The 16415-nt window shown below is 47.3% G+C and overlaps 2 protein-coding genes across 8 annotated transcripts in view; one reads left to right on the top strand and one right to left on the bottom strand.

The window, feature by feature from the left end:
• The window catches only part of CLCN6 (chloride voltage-gated channel 6), a 50286-nt gene that overhangs the window by 21142 nt on the left and 12729 nt on the right, over window positions 1-16415 (bottom strand). For 5 of the 7 annotated variants that reach the window (XM_030019256.2, XM_041124597.1, XM_030019255.2 and 2 more), the window contains 6 exons: window positions 14213-14480; window positions 13529-13637; window positions 13043-13274; window positions 12799-12934; window positions 11924-12034; window positions 10814-11204 (listed from right to left, as the gene is read on the bottom strand). In XM_030019256.2, the coding sequence (XP_029875116.1) occupies window positions 11145-11204; window positions 11924-12034; window positions 12799-12934; window positions 13043-13274; window positions 13529-13637; window positions 14213-14480 (916 nt within the window). In that variant the 3' untranslated portion in view covers window positions 10814-11144. Of the gene's footprint in view, window positions 1-1511; window positions 1738-10813; window positions 11205-11923; window positions 12035-12798; window positions 12935-13042; window positions 13275-13528; window positions 13638-14212; window positions 14481-16415 lie in introns of those variants that run through there. The other 2 variants (XM_041124598.1, XM_041124599.1) reach the window with 1 other exon arrangement.
• On the top strand, window positions 1615-9807 carry MTHFR (methylenetetrahydrofolate reductase). Its single transcript, XM_030019264.2, has 12 exons — window positions 1615-1730; window positions 1837-1893; window positions 2835-3073; window positions 3388-3498; window positions 3677-3870; window positions 4337-4587; window positions 5349-5483; window positions 5795-5975; window positions 6371-6553; window positions 7983-8084; window positions 8334-8453; window positions 8950-9807. The coding sequence occupies exons 2-12, from the start codon at window positions 1883-1885 to the stop codon at window positions 9145-9147; spliced, it is 1725 nt and encodes a 574-aa protein (XP_029875124.1). The 5' UTR covers window positions 1615-1730; window positions 1837-1882; the 3' UTR covers window positions 9148-9807.

Raw genomic sequence — 16415 nt, 5'->3', positions numbered from 1 at the left:
TGTCAGGCAAAGTCCTTTGAGAGAGCTTGGTCAGGGCTGTTACTGTGCACCCAGTTGCTTTTGCTTCACTTGTCAATAGGTCTGTGATGCTGATTTTTACTATGGCCTGCTATGTTGGTACACATGAGATTTAAGACTCCCAGTTCCTCTTGGCAGCAGAAGGCCTGCGCTTCTTCCTCATATCTCCTGCCAGCTGGAGAGGTCCCCAGGTGGTAAAAGTAGACTTTCTCCCAAAGGGTTTTGTTTGATTGGCAACTCAGTGTAAACAGTAGAAGATTAGTTCAAAGTCTTCTTGGATGACCTGAACCCACAGAGCTTATGATAAGGACAGAGTGCACACTAGTTCAAGCAACCATTTCCTCCAAAACAGGCTCCAATATTACATAATGCTTGGACAGCTTGCTGCTTTCCAGTGCCAATTTTAAGTTTTGGCAGGCACATAAGCAAATAACATGGATCCAAATTTTATGGCAGCTCTTCTCTAATTATCTATAATCGCTACCTAATTTTAAAAGCATAGGGTGAAACACTTTTGGGAGGTAAGTGGAGTTAGGCATCCTAGACCCACTGACTTGCAGTGCTGTTTTCCTTTCTGTGAAGCCAAGCAAGCACAGCTGATCATGTTACAAGGCAAGGAGAAGGGGATGGCGTCTGCTGACCTTGTTTCCAAGCAGCCACAATTGGTGAGGAAAGGAGTGTGAACAGCCTGTCTGGTAAAGGAAAGAGCTGAGTATGTGCAGTGGTATTGGCACAGGGGACAGCTGTCTGTGGAGATGGCGTGTCTTGTGGAAGAAGGCTAACGGTTAGAAATGCAACTGTCTGATGCCATCAAAGACAAAATCAAGGACGGCATTAGTGGGGATGGTCTGATCAGAGGGGATTCTTCACTTTTTTTCTGACATAGGAATAGTTTGTGCATTCTTGTGTATCTGCCCCATTAGCACTTGCTCTCCTACCTACACTGTAAAGAAGCACTGCCATTTGGGAACAAACAGAATGGAAACTCTGAAGATGGATACAGTCCAAGAAGCAGCTGCTGTAGGAAAAAAAAAAAAAAAAAAAAGTCTGCTGGCATGTCCAACCCGAGGCCATAAGATCAAAGAGGCCCTCACTTGATGCACATGGGTATCATGGCTTGCTAAGTTGTTGTCAGGGCAAAAGTGATGTTGATCTGACTCTTTCGATAGCCAACTTTGACCCAGCAGGCACAGAAGAGCTGCATCAAAGTGGCATGAAGCCATCTGCTGTGCTATTTCTGTCAGCACTATCTAAACACACATTTTATTGTGTTTTCACCAGATCCCCCACTACAGCTTACAGCAAGGCTGGCAAGAGGGACTCCTTGATGATGATTAACATTGGGTCTTGGCATAGGCTTCCTTTTCATCATCTGCTGCCCACGCCAGCAGTAACTGCTCCTTGCTGAGATCTGTGTCCTGTCTTGTACCCACCGTGCTCCTTCTGTTCCCCTCCTCCAGAGAGCTCACCATGGTCAATGAGACCCAGCATACCTGCAGTGCCAGTTCCAGCTCCAAGTCTGATGGTGGCAGCAGTAGTGGGAGTGAGAGCTCCAAGGACAGCTCACGCTGCTCCACCCCTGTCCTCGATGCTGACCGCCATGAGCGACTGCGGGAGAAGATGCGTCGACGGCAGGAGTCTGGAGACAAGTGGTTCTCCTTGGAGTTCTTCCCACCACGCACAGCCAATGCTGCTGTCAATCTCATCTCCAGGTGAGGGCTGCAGGGTGGGAGAGGGGAGAGATTAAGTGTCTTTGGTGGAGGGCTGGGAAATAGCTAATGAGGCAGGCTCTGCCCCATGCTCTGTCTCCCCTTCCAGGTGACGAAGCAGGTAATGGGGCTGTGCTTTCCTGCTGAGGAGGGTAATGGACACCAGGTAACTTGTCTTCCTTGGAAGCCCTGAAGAGTTAAGTGTCGTGATGGGGTTACTGAGGGGACCAGACTGTTTCCCCTCTCCCATGCTCTGTGAAGATGGAGCAACTCCACTGTCATGCTCTGGGGCTGAAGCAGTGCTGGGCGACAATAGAGCAGAAAAGTACCTATTAAAAGCAGAGAATATTTATTGATGGACAGTGTGCCCAAGTCTCTGGAACAGAGACTCCCACTTATTTTCAGGAACATCTAGCCACTATGGTTTGTGCCTCTATTACTGAGCGCTACAGTTTTAGCCTCTTGAGATGGGTGTCCCCAGAGCTAAAGGTTATCCTGGAGCCCAGTGGGGAGCCCCAGGAGCCACCATGTACTCACCTGGGGGAGAAGAGGGACTTTCATAACTCTCTTTGTAACTGCTGTATGCCAGTGCCAGGTTTACTTTAAACGGAAGGGCCTGTTCCAACCCAGAGCAGAGGAGAGACAAGTTAGGGGAGCCTTTGTTTCTTCTGTTAGGCACACTTGGGAACACAACAGAGATCTGATCCATCTTTTGATATTTGTGGCCTCTACAGTTAAAGCTGGGAACAGGGGGTTGCAGCATAGTCTCCCATCTCAAAAGGAATGGGACTTGCATTGCTGTCTATCAGAAGACATATCACTCTCATAGAGCATGCTGGGAGGAAGTTTATTCTACAGAAAACATTTCAGTTGCCTCTTCTTCAAAAAGACTGTAAGCTCCTCCTCATACAGCCTTAAAGGATGACTTTCCTTATTTATGTTGGCCACTTGCTAAACTCCTAGTTCAACACTTTTCTTGGTCTCTCCCACTGCTGTCATCCAAGCTCTGTCTGTCTGTTGCTGGCATTCCAGCAATGAGCAAGATATCCAAGGCAAAGGGAGGGGAGTTGGCTACGTGGTAGGCTAACACAGCTCTAAAATCCACAGGTTTGACCGCATGGGAGCAGGTGGTCCACTCTTCATTGATGTGACGTGGCACCCTGCAGGGGACCCAGGATCTGACAAGGAAACTTCTTCCATGATTATTGCCAACACTGCAGTCAACTACTGTGGCCTGGAGACCATCCTGCACATGACATGCTGCAATCAGACCAAGGATGACATCACAGGGCATCTGCAGAAGGCCAAGCGGCTCGGGTTGAAGAACATCATGGCATTGCGTGGAGGTGAATCCTTTTGTCCTATGATGTGTAAGGCTGAGGTTGTATTGCCGTTGTGTTCAACTCCAGGGTAAAAATGGAGAAATAAAGATTTAGAGGCTCCTTCTGCTGTGGGAATTAAATGTTGAGACTGCATTTCTCTTGATCCCTTTGTTAGCATTCCCTCCAGCTCAAGGGTAGACAAAAGCAGTCCATGGGTAAAACTGCAAACTTGGAGGTTTCATCTTGTCTTCCTTTTGATAGCAGGAGGTTTTTAGAGCACTAGCAGATCTGAGCTCTCCAAATAGTTGGAGAGAGCCGTGCATTTGTTCTCTTTTCAGATCCTGTTGGGGAGGAATGGGAGGAAGAAGTAGATGGCTTCAACTATGCTGTTGACCTGGTTAAGCACATTCGCAATGAATTTGATGATTACTTTGACATCTGTGTGGCAGGTAAATGTCTTTCACTGCAGAGTGTGGGGTAGGGTCTGAGATAGGGAAATCAGCTCAGCAGTTCCTCCGTGGACCTGGGCTGTAAGTGACAGCACAATCAGATTGGCTACTTTCTAATTTCTAGCATGTTGTCCTGACCACCAGGATTTCACTTGTTTTTTCCCCTCCCCCTCCAAAGGCTACCCCAAGGGTCATCCTGAAGCAGAGAGCTATGAGGCAGACCTGAGGTACCTGAAGGAGAAAGTCTTTGCTGGGGCAGACTTCATCATTACACAGCTTTTCTTCCGATCAGAAACCTTCCTCAAGTTCATGAAGGACTGTCAAGCCATTGGCATCACCTGCCCCATTATTCCTGGCATCTTCCCCATACAGGTGAAATCCAGTAATACTGGTTTGGGGAGGGAATAAGGATCCAGGATGTTAGGTGTTTGTGGGTCAGGACCTGAGGGAGGTCTCTAAATATCCTCCACAAAACTTCTGGGAAGTGAGTGCGCTAAACGTGTGATAAATCTGGAGATGGCTTCCCAAATTAAACTCCTAGTCCTGTAATAACAAGCCTAAAAGGTTTTCTGTGCCCATATGGCAAAAAGGGATATAAAAGACAATGGTCTACCAGTCCTAAGGTGTTAGTCATCACTGGCAGCATGCTGGGCTGAGGCAAAGAAATGGGAAGAAATCACCTAAAGTGACGTGACCAGGACTGCGTTACCATCCTAGAGATGGGGGCCTAGGAGTAGAATCCAGGAGCCCCAATTCTAAGTCTCCCTCCACAAAATCGAGATCAAGTACCTGTGTTAAGGGCCTTGGAAAAATGAAAATCCCCTGCATCCTCATCCAGGGTTACCACTCCCTGCGCCAGCTGGTGAAGCTTTCCAAGTTGGAAGTGCCTCAAGAAATCAAAGATGTGATTGAACCCATCAAGGACAATGATGCAGCTATCCGGAACTATGGGGTGGAGCAGGCAGTGTCCATGTGCCGGGAGCTGTTGGATAGTGGTGTGGTGCATGGGCTCCATTTTTACACTCTCAATCGGGAAGTGGCTACTACTGAAGTCCTTAAGCGCCTGGGCCTATGGACAGAGGACCCCAGGTGAGCGGAATATGCTGGCTTCTGTTAGTTCCTCTTTCACATCCATCCATCCCATCTACTGAAGGCTCAAGCAATGGATGGGTTAGCACCTCTCCTCTGCTGGTAGGTTTTGGGGGGTTTTTTTTAGCACCTTTCTGCATTTAGAAGTTCACCCTTCCTGCAGGTGTCTGACAAAAGCTGTGAGGAATAGAGGGGACAGATGAAGGAGGAATTTGTTTTAGTCAAATGGCTTTAAAGTAGCCTGTTCTGGAACTTTAAAAACCTGAACTCTTAGAGCTGCCACTTGGAAGAAACATGTTTTTTGAGGTCTGTCACAACACCTCTTACAGACTAGGTGCTATGTAAGCTCCTGCTGTGGATTTCTAGGGTTCTCTACAGCTGATAAAGGGCATGTGGACTTTCCTCTGAATCCACAGGCTTTGGCATAGACAAGAGGAGCAAAGGAAAACGGATAGCTGTATTTTCTTCATGTTAAAAATAGCTTCACACAGTGCTTTTCCCTTACCTCATCCAATTTCAGTTGTCAGTCCTGTACTTAACCATTTAATAGATATCTACTGAGCATCCTGTGAGGGAACTGGGTGGGAGAAGATTTTCCATAAAGGAAGAAGAGTGTTCTGTCCTACTTCTTGACAAATAGTACTCTTCTCAGCCCCTTTTACTTGCTCTCCCCAGAGGCAAAGTTCTCCCAGGGAAGGGCTTCTGGCCTCTAGTGGAAAGTCTGCAGAGGAACTGTGTTAACATCTGCTCCTCCCATGCAGGCGGCCTCTGCCCTGGGCAGTCAGCGCTCACCCCAAGAGAAGAGTTGAAGATGTTCGGCCAATCTTCTGGGCCTCTAGGCCAAAGAGTTACATCTATCGAACTCAAGAATGGGATGATTTCCCCAATGGCCGATGGTAAGCTGTCAGCCTGCAGTGGCAGTGAGGTAGAAGTGTGGTATGAAAGCCTGCTCCACAGTTGATGTCTGTCATTAGTGGGTGACCTGGGCACGCTTTGGGCTTGACAGAACAGGTGGCTTCTTAACAAAGTGGTCCCCAGTTGCTTGGATTTGAATGAAGTGAGGAGAACGTCACCAAGATGTTGAGGCTTTTGGTCTCTAGGTGGATTTTGTTGGCTACTTCTCTTCCTGGGTGGCTGTCTTCCTGCATCACCAAATCAGCTCATCTTCCTCAGTGGCCTGTTAATCCTGTGTCTGGTCCCCTTACAGGGGTAACTCCTCCTCTCCAGCCTTTGGGGAACTGAAGGACTATTACCTCTTCTACCTGAAGAGCAAGTCTCCCCGGGAGGAGCTTCTGAAGATGTGGGGAGAAGAGCTGACTGGTGAGGAAAGCGTCTTTGAGGTGTTCACGTGTTATATCACCGGAGAACCCAACAAGAACGGGCACAAGGTGAGTGACGGCTCAGGAAGGGATGGTCAGTGTGGCACAGACAATAGTGCATATTTCCTCTTGCTCCTGGTCCCACTTTGTTCTTCTAAACAAGAATTGGCACTTCCCTATCCAAAAGGACATCCTGAGATAGCAGCTGAAGGAAATCCAACAGCCAGAGCTAGGGCTCAACATAAAAGGAAAGCTGCTACAGTATGACAGGACCAGTACCGATAGACTTCAGCAGTCATTCTTAAGAGTTGAGGATATCCTGTCCCTTGAACCAAACCTGGGAATTCTGTCGCGAAGTTAGGTGTGTTTGAGACCAATAGGGCACTTCTGAGTTTGTTCAACATCCAGATGGTAACAAAAGGGTTGTTACATCCATTGTGAGCCATCCTTTCTCCTCATGGTAGGTTACGTGTATGCCTTGGAATGATGACCCTCTTGCCACTGAAACCAACCTTCTGAAGGAGCAGCTGGAGAAGGTTAACAGACGAGGAATCCTGACCATCAACTCCCAGCCAAACATCAATGGCAAACCATCCACAGACCCCATTGTAGGCTGGGGGCCCAGTGGGGGTTATGTCTTCCAAAAGGTACTGCACTACTCTGGGCTAGGCAGCAAAGAGTTATGACCCAGTTTAGTCTCTGTTAGGAAGGGAGGTCCTAGGCTTTCAGCCAGATAATCCTTCTGCCTGCTCCTTATCTTAATGCCTTCTTGCCGAGATGAGGCAAAACTCCTTTGGTGTCTTAAGAGACAGACTGTGTCATCTCTATGGCTTACTTCATAGCTGTTTTCCGCCACCTCAAGACATCTATAGAGTTTCTTGTTTTTACCCTCAGCAAGTAATTCTTGGTAATTTCTTTCTAGAGCAGGGCTATGAAGTTTTAGGTACAAACACCTGCCTGCCCACTGCATTTGATCCCATTCAGTGATGCAGGAAGCACCCAGGTTTTTCATAAGATAGGAATCAATGAAGTAGTATCTCTACCATCCAGCTCCTCGTGGTAGTAACTGGGCATTTAAAAATTTCCCCATCTGTCCTTCTCTAAGGTGGAGTTCTCCATGAATTGCCCCCACCCCACAGCACTACCACTGTGCTGTTCAGACAGCTGCCAGGTTCCTTCTCTAGCCTGCAAGCAGCCTTATCTCCCATGCCTGCTTCCTACTGTCATGCATTTTCAGGCCCTAGACCCTTGCCACTAATGGCTGTGATAGGAATCTCCCATCAAGGTAAATGTGAAGCAAGTGGCTCATACTAGGAAACAAAGCAGCCTTGTTCAAAAGGGATCCAAACCCCTAAAGCCATGAGACCAGCAGATGGCAAATGCAGTTATGTTTTCAAAGGAAAAAAATTCCCCCGAGGTGAGGGGAAATCCGTCATCTCACACAATAGCCAGGAAATGAGAGGAGGGGAAGCCGTTGTTGGGAGCAGCCAAGCACGGAGCAAGTACAGAATTAGGTTGTATAAGCACACAGGGAGAATTGTGAACACAAGATGAGGACAGGGAATGGTAGGGTGCTTGGGAGAGCCCAGCTGAGACCCCTGACTTCTGCACCCGCCAGACTGGGCTGCCTTGGCAGGACACTGCTGTTCATAGGGTACCATGTAGAACAGAGGTCAAGCTCAAGGCATCTTCTAAGCACTCTATCTGGCACAGATTGCTTCCCAGGCACAGCAGTTGTGGTAACGGTCTCTGGAGTTATTCCAGCCTGCCTCTTTATGTGGGTGAAAACCAGGAAGATTGTGGCTTTCCTGAGCTGGTTGTTGCTGGGCCGTTCTCTCTGCTCTCCCCAATTTCCTTCCCCCCCAGCCCCAGCTCTCTTACTGACTTGCTCTGCCCTTTGCTCAAGCATCCTCTGTAGTACACCTTTCCGGGAATGGACATAAAAGTCTTAAGCTGCCTGGTTTCCAAGCAGCCCAGACTGTACAGTTGTTCTCTTGGTTGCCTGTGTGTGTCCCAGCCCTACCATGAGTAAAGGCTCTTCTTATTTTCTTTGCCCTTCCCTATCCCTCCCTGTAGGCATACCTAGAGTTCTTCACCTCCAGTGAGATCGTCACGGCACTGCTCAAAGTGCTGAAGAAGTATGAATTGCGAGTGAACTACCACATTGTCAATGTCAAGGTAGGCTGTTGTTTACAGGAAACTTTCCTTTCACCACCTTGGGAGAGAGGCAAATATCAAAGATTCAGATATCACTATGAGGAAAGTGTGATGTGAAGGCTGATGAAGGGAAGGGAAAGTGAAGCAAGTCAGCTGTGATGTGTAGCAGCTGCCTGATCTCTTAACAAGGAGAGACTAAAGGCACTTGTTCCAACTCACTCAATCCCTCCTCCAGCAGCTGCTTCAGAAAGGTTTTCCTTCCTTTGGCAGGGCCAGAATATCACCAATGCTCCAGATCTGCAACCCAATGCTGTCACCTGGGGCATCTTCCCAGGCAGAGAGATCATCCAGCCCACTGTAGTGGATCCTGTAAGCTTCCTCTCCTGGAAGGTGAGTCCTCTCTCCTGCTGGATACATTGCTGTGATGCCCTGGAAGTTCAGAGTGTCTGGTTTGTTTTTAGCCTGTGACACTTCTCACAATCGAGTACTGTTGTGATATTAGCTTGCAGAGGTCCAGATATTGCTTTTCCTGCTCCCTCAGTGTAAGGAGAACTTTGCTCCGGCAAGAGCTCTTCTCAGACACCAAGAGCCCAGTAACGGAAGGCTTAACAGCTACCACTCCCACTGTACTGGGCCCCAGAGTTCTGGGCAGTAGCTCTCCCTCCCCTCTTACACGCACAGGGGCAGTATTGAGCCATTTTATTGCAAACGTGTCGCTAGCTCTGGGCACTTCCCACTGACTGGAAAGCATGAGGCTCCTTGCAATTTTTACTGAGAAGACTGGCAAGGCATGTGTAACACTGGTTGTGCTAACTGAAGTAATATGAAAATGTAGCTCTCTAACATATGCATTACACCATTGCCAACACTTTTTTTTCCTTGGCAGGATGAGGCCTTTGCACTGTGGATCGAGCAATGGGCCAAGCTCTATGAAGAGGAGTCACCGTCTCGCATGATCATCCAGTACATCCATGACAACTACTACTTGGTCAACCTGGTGGACAATGACTTCCCACTTGAAAACTGCCTCTGGCAGGTTGTGGATGATACTTTTGAGCTGTTGAACTCTCAGACTCAGCAGTGAAAATTCCTCTTCAACTCCCTTACTTCCTCCTTCCGTCCATTGACTGCGGAGAGAGAAAAAGCAGCTCCTGTGCTGATGGTGGACCATACACTCCTAAATCCAGTGACTAGGCTAGCTCTCTGATCTGCCTCCACTACATGCTGTTCTATCCCCAACACAAAGGCTCCCTGATCACTTGTTGAACAATAGCCAGAACTACCTGAATCTGTGAGCTGAGGCTCTAGACTGAGCTTGAAGGCCAGCTCTGCAGGATGAAGAGGTGCTAATCATGGCTATGTTGATTACAGTAACAGGAGAACTCTTGTGCAGCAATGTGATAAAACTCAGTGGGATTCTGGTAACTTTCTCATGCCAGAAATGCTGCCTTGGGGGCAGAAACACTCCTGTCAGCAGTGCCTATGCTATTTCAGCAGTTACCAACCTGGAAAAGAAGCTCAAGTGGCTTTTACGTTGCACTCCTAAGATGTATTTCTTCATAACTGATCATATCAGGCTCTTTTGCACTTACTCCAGAAGAAGGTTCAAATTTTCTCCCTAACATTTTCTCCTTTTATTGTATTTCCTGTTTTCTTTTTAATATAAATATGTGAATCTCACTTCTGGATGAGACTGAATAGGAATTGCACTATTTCTTAGATTAAATACAATATAATACACAAATACAACTTGTCTCTTGTCTCTCTAGGCCATACTCTTGTAAGTAGCAAAGACTCATGTTGTTTGCAAACTAGTCGGCCTGGCACAAGGGAAAATTTTAAGAAAACCAATTGTTTATGAGGCAGTTCTGCCTTCCCTTTCAACACATGCCCTAAGTAAAGTACGGACAAAGCTTAAGAAAGCTTAAATCCTAGAATTTAGCAAAAGCAACCAGCTACAACCTTTGGCTCAGTTCTGCAAGGTCACAGGAGTTGTGGTGGTCCTTTTCCAGTGCCTGTAGGGAAAGAGAGCCCTATCTTTTCTGACCTAATGACTCTTAACAGCCTTAGGCCCCACAGCGTTGAAATAAAGGGTTGGGGGAGCTACAGAGGCTGCTTTGTGTACTTAACAATCCTGCAAAGCTACCACAGGGTAGGAAAACAAGACCTTGGGGCAGTTCCCAGTGGAATTTTGAGATCCCTGCCACGCTGTGAGCATCTCTTTCAAACAAGCAAGGAAGAAAAGCCTTTTCCAGATTCTTCAGACCCTCTCATTACAGCTGTCTGAGACTGGGCTCATATATCCAGGGTAATTACAGGGCATCAATCACAGAAGCAAGTAATGGGAAGGTTGGGGGTCAGACACGCCTGTCTTGCCTCAGCAAAGCTTTTGGTGCTCAGCTGTTCCCAGCAGGTTTCTTCATCCCTAACCCATTCAGCACAGAAAGGAACCAGCAGGAAGCAGTCAAGAGGTTGGCCACCCACTGAAAGGCTTAATGAAGAGCTGATGGACCTAGATAGGGGGAGGAGGTAGGAGCCATGTGGGAACTCCCCCCAGCCAGGGAAAGAGCCAAATCTAAAAATCAAGACCTGTGTTCACACCTACCGAGGACAGTCCAGACTTTGGAATCAACAGGATGTAGCGTTTGCACAGGCAGACTCCTGCTCATCTCTAAGACTGATGTATTTGCTTACTCCTCTGTGTGACACTAAACTGTCCAGGAAAAAGCACTGAGTAAAGGGAGAGCCTATAAGGCGTTTCTTTATCTTTAATCAGAACTCCAGCAAAATCAGTGTCCAAAGGAGAAGGGAATGCAACCTCACAACAAAAGGGAATAACTGCTCAAATTCATGCCTCTAGGGAGGTAGGATATCAGTCCCTTAAAGAAGAACTTTCACTAGGTACCATCTCTTCCTGGTTGTCCTTTGGCTATGGTGCTTCTGGCCTGCAGCAGTGCTTTTATCACATGAGCAGAACATCGGCTTTCTTGATTTGCACAGGACCAGCTCTTTGTTATGACAGCCAGCTGTATCCTCCACGTGTCCTGAAATGAGCAGCAGCTGCAGGCAGGCCCCCACCATTCAGCAGCATCCTTTGTCCTTGAGCTGGAATGCTGTTAGCTGGCGCCACCTTCCAAAGGCCTTAAATAGTAAAGTCGACAAATCAAACACTCAGGTTACCCTTGAGGGGTTGCAGCCACCCTCACAGTACCTACAAACACAGCTTTTCCTCTAGCAATGGCTATACCAAGTGCCCCACCATTCTCTCAGAGCCCTTCCCAGTCTCCCCTATGTTCCTGTAGCCAGTAAGTGAAGTGCAGAGTACAAATCGATGTGAGAAAAGACCATCAATGCCCCCTCTGCCCTCTAATTTCACTACTTGCTCTCATCTCGTTAAAGGAGGACCTAATCCTGCATGGATCTTTGGGAAGCAGGCAGAGGAGCAAACCGGCTATTTGAGCTCTAAGGCTTTGTTGGCCTGCTTGCTTAAATTTCTAGCAATATGCCTGCCCCTGGGTGCAAGTCAGCACAGTCCTCCTGCACCAATGTGGAGCCTGTTTCTTCCCTGAGTGGGCTCTTGAGAGGCAGGGGATTAGTGGATTAACATCTCTGGCAGTGATGGGGAAGGGGGCATACATCAGGGAAATCAACCACTGACACAAAGCTCTGAAAAACACCCAAAGATGAACCCATAGAAAGCTGGAAGCTATTTCCCTGGCAAGTCCCACTCCTTGATGTATTCAACTTCTCCCTAAGCAAGTGCACTTTGTGCAGGGAGATACAGAGAACACCAGTTGCCCTTTTGGGGTGCTTTTTGGTTCACTGAGGTCCACAGAATTAAAGTAGTCATAAATGCTAACCTGAGATAGTAGGCTCCTGGCTTCCTCCTCCAGAAAATTCTGCACTACACAGCTTTGCAAATGTCGTCGTCTCCACACCCTCCAGGCCTTTTCTATCAGCCGCTGCTGGTCCTGCCAGGAAAAAGAGGCCATGCACAGATTATTTGGGCTCTGGCAGGCAAACTACCTCACTTCCCTCTAGTCCCACCTTGCTTCCAGTTCCTTTCCCAGGTCCCTCTTGAATGACTTTGCATTGGTAATGAACAAAGCGGACTACTAACAAAGCTCTTGCTGAACTACTGTCTCCTGCAAATATTGTGACTAATTAAGTCACAGTACCCTGGGGGAAAGGACAGTGCCCCATCAGCGCTCTGGCACAGCTCCTCAGAGACTATGGATGCACTCGTTATACATGCGTCATCTTGTCCATGGGCAGGTCAGAGCACATCTCACACAGCTAACGCCCAGGAAGCCAGACAGAACATGGGTCTGTTCCGTAGATGGCTACACCTGAGCAGAAGGGGAAGCCAAATGACAGCTCTTGGTAGGGTGCAGACACCAGAGGGATGTATCAGGAACACAGATGAGGACAAAGATTGTAATGCTTGTTATGAACTTTTTGCACAGACTACAGACAATCTATACAAATCACCCTGTCTCAGCTTCCCATCGGTAAGATGGGGCAAAGCACAACTAAATATGTGGCTATGCCAGTCCACCATGCTGGCATTTCAAAGAGGAAGATGGAAAAAGTAGCCACAGCAGCAAACCAGGATTTCTGGTGCAGTCTGGTACTTGTTAAATCCCCAGGTCTCATCTCCCAGGACATATGTGAGGCTGCAAGCAGAGCAGGCTCGCCCATCACTGCCACCCTGGTAGCAGTACCAGACACTCACCAACACCTGAGCCAGTATTGCCACCCTGCTGGCTTCTCTCCACTGATGCCATCCCCTTGCTAGCCGGCGCAGTCTCCTGTCACGCCGGCACCGGCGAAGTATCACTGTGTGATGCCACCACCTCAGATACTTCGTCCTACAGGTAAGTGGGCAAAATAAGCTTTATCAGCTCAACAGCCCTACAAGGGAGTCCTTCCCTGATGGCAGCAACAAGAGGAAGCCCAGAGCCCTCCATTCCACTTACCCAAGCCACTTCTCATCCCACTCCTCCAAGTTCACCTCTGCTTTGTTCTCCTGGATCCTTGCATGTGCAGGAGAGGGTCCTACCACACCAGGTCTCTCTACCAGGTGAGGGAACAGCAGCCTTTCAGCCCTGTTTTGGTTTCTGTAGATCACCAGCCAGCGGTGAATAGCACTGGGAAAAAGCCCAAGAGGGGCAGCTGGTGCTGAATCCTTTTCTCTGCCTCTTCTGTTTTCTAGGAAAGAAAAGAGGAATCACACAGGAGCTAACCTTAGAGCTAGAGAGGGAGAGATCAAAGCTGCCATGAGCCCTTAGTCCTTTGGCTCCTGAACACAGAAGCAACCCACAGTCAGAGTTTGACTGCCATGAGCACCCACTCCACAGAGGAATCCCAGTCGTCTGGCTAGCAAACACTACTCCCCTTCCCCTCCTCACTCACACTCCCCACATGGCCCCATGAAACAAAGAGAGGAGGGCATATCTTCTTACTCATGGACCGAGACAGAGATATCTTCCTGCTCTTCCTAGCACCTATCAGGGTACTGCACTGCCGTAAGCACTGGGAAAAGGCAGCTGCTTTTGTCCAGTAGTTGCAGGCCTGCAAACAGAAATAACACAGCTGCAGCCACGACTAAACACAAGGCGCACAGACAGTACATACACAAACTAGCCTTAGAGATACACTTATGTTCATATTCCTGCAGGTAGTTTAATGTGCTAGACCCCAGGCTGAAAACTGCACAGATGAGATCCCAGCAGGACTGACTCAGCCCTTCCAAATCAATCGACCTCTTTGTGGTTTGCTAGCTGTGAGTCTTTTGAAAAAAGCTGCAACTCTGACAGCTCGCTCTACTCTGCAGGGACAGCGATTATCCCATCTCATCTTTGAGCAGAGAGGAAGGAGTGCTCTCATCTCTCTGGTCAAAATGTCCCCATTCCTTATTGCTCTGCTCCAGATGGTTGCTGCAATCAGTGCCAGATTATGGTGATGAAGCTGTGTGCACAGTCTGTAAAGAATTTCAAGGCAGGGACTAAGCAGTCACCATGAGTCAAACCAGGTTTTTATACAAAGCCTTGTCACTGTATCTCAGTACTTAGTGACTCACTGAGGTCTTCACGAGAGAACAGGCAGTTATGAAAAACTGACTCATAGGGACCTTCACCTTTTCTTACCTGTTTTACAGTAGCCACAGATCCTAGGCGCAGGGCTTGCTGTCCTCTTGAGGCCAATCGCCAGCGGTGACAGGCTTTACCCTGAGAGGGTTCCTGCCACTTGTAGTTTCTCTCTCCCAGCACCCGCTGTTCAGCTTTCAATAATTTCACCCTCCACTCAGTAAAGCTCACAACTAGGAGACGGTGCTCTCTGACCCTTTTAAAACAAGAGAGGGCTTCGTGCTGCCTCAGTCTACAAGCAGTGACCTGGGCCCAGGTGACTAGGCACCTAAAAAACAATACAAGCACAGAAAAATGGCAGATGCCTAAAGTCACATTTCCATGTCAGCACCAAACAGACTATAGACCAAATTCCACCTTCTCACCCCACCCTGCAGCGTCACATGTAAGTAGTCAAAGCAAGCGAAAGAGCATTCAACAACAACAACAAAAAAAAAGGTTGTCCTATTATTCCTTCTGCCATCAACATTTATGTATCTTTCTCCACGTTACTTAGTTTTCCAGTGCCTTGTCCTTGGCAGGTATAAGTTCAGGCTCCTCAACTACAGTTTCTTTCTGCTAAAAACTTGCCCTCATTTTACTTCGGGTTCCCAGCACTGTTCCCTCTCAAATCCTCAAAGCTCAGGAATATGTAGTCTTCCTTCTGGCCATTTTAGCATTTCCTCCTCTTCAAAGGCCTCTGCAAACTAAATGCCATGTCATACTATGTTTTTCCTTTGCCTACAAAAGAAATGCTTTTCCTAGGCTGCCCTGCCACTACACATAGTGGATCCCTCAAAAAAAGAAAGGAATTAAATTAGTCAGTCTTCAGTCTTTCTCTGTGCCAGCAGCTGACCTTTAGGATGATGCCTGAGGATGGCTTTTTCTTTACGGGATGAGAATAAAACTGCTAAAATCTCCTTCAGCATGGAACCCATCAGACTCCTTAAGTCTTCTTGCTGTAGAACCAGGCTGCATTTAAGACAGCAGCTTGTTGTCAAGATTCAGATTTTAATTTTTTTCTTGGCTGTCACAAACTAAGGGCCTGCATACACGGGATGTACAACTAGAATCTTTGCAGAGACAATTTTATTTAAAAAAAAAAAAAAAAATCAATGTCTACAGGAGTTACTATTAACAGCACTGTAAATCTGCACCCATAATAATCTCTCTATATCTTGCAGGCTGATGCACAGGAGGCCAGTCTTCCTGTGCAACCTCAGAAGCCAATCTGCTTTTAACTCCTGGCTTATCCTTTTGGTTCCTTGTTCCACTTGGACTTTCATTATGCAAATCACCCCACTGCACCATAGGGCAGAGGTGTAAATATCCTCTGCCTGGCAGGCTTCTCTGAAGATCAAGAGAATCTATTGCAGGTTATCCTAGCATGAAAAATGCCCCCCTCAGAAGAGACAGGGCTCAGCCTGTACCATATCCAGGTGAGAAATTAGAAGAGCGCTCTCATCAAAGCAGAACTCAGAAGGAAGATTAATGGTGGAAACACACTCTACAGGAAGGAGCAACATTAAGGACTTCTCTCAAACACACATCCCACTAGGGTGCCACCACACAGATTGATTTGCAGAAGAAAATGCAGTTGGGTGGGGTGAGTGCAGAGTCTAAGCATCACAGCCACTAAGGTTTTACTGGGTTTTTAGTTGATCTTTCCTCTGCAGATCTTTGTCTCCTCTCAGCCTGCAATTCAAAAGGAAATCTGCTAGGGCCAAACCTACACTTCTCATGCCTTAAATGAATCCTTGGCATAAATAACCTTATTCATTCTCATCCTCCTGAATTATCTCAAAGAGAACCACCTAAACAATTCCTGGTCCACTCCAGCTGGACACTTCACTGCGTTTGAGGCAGACAGTAGCCTTATACAACATAAACCACAAACAAAACAGATTTCAATGAGAAACCTACTGAACAACAGCTAAGAGGGAAAAGAAGTGGTTAATGATTGCCAGAAGACACCATGCTCTTCAGATTAAATTCTTGTGTTTTCAGGATCTGCACCGTAACATAAGACTCCAAAATGTACTACAGCTTCACGTATACTGTAAGCAAAACCAAGATGAATTGAATATCATGGTTCTCTCTTCATAGGCTTTACTGAATATTGCTTTTCAGCAGGAATATATTGAACTCAATTTTTCACTTTAATTTAAATTAAAATCAACACACTGTTTCTAGAATCTAAAAGATTCAGGTTTGTAAACATCAG

Source organism: Aquila chrysaetos, chromosome 6, assembly GCF_900496995.4.
Source record: "Aquila chrysaetos chrysaetos chromosome 6, bAquChr1.4, whole genome shotgun sequence".
Taxonomy (NCBI): Eukaryota; Metazoa; Chordata; class Aves; order Accipitriformes; family Accipitridae; genus Aquila; species Aquila chrysaetos.
This window is presented reverse-complemented; position numbering and strand designations above follow the sequence as displayed.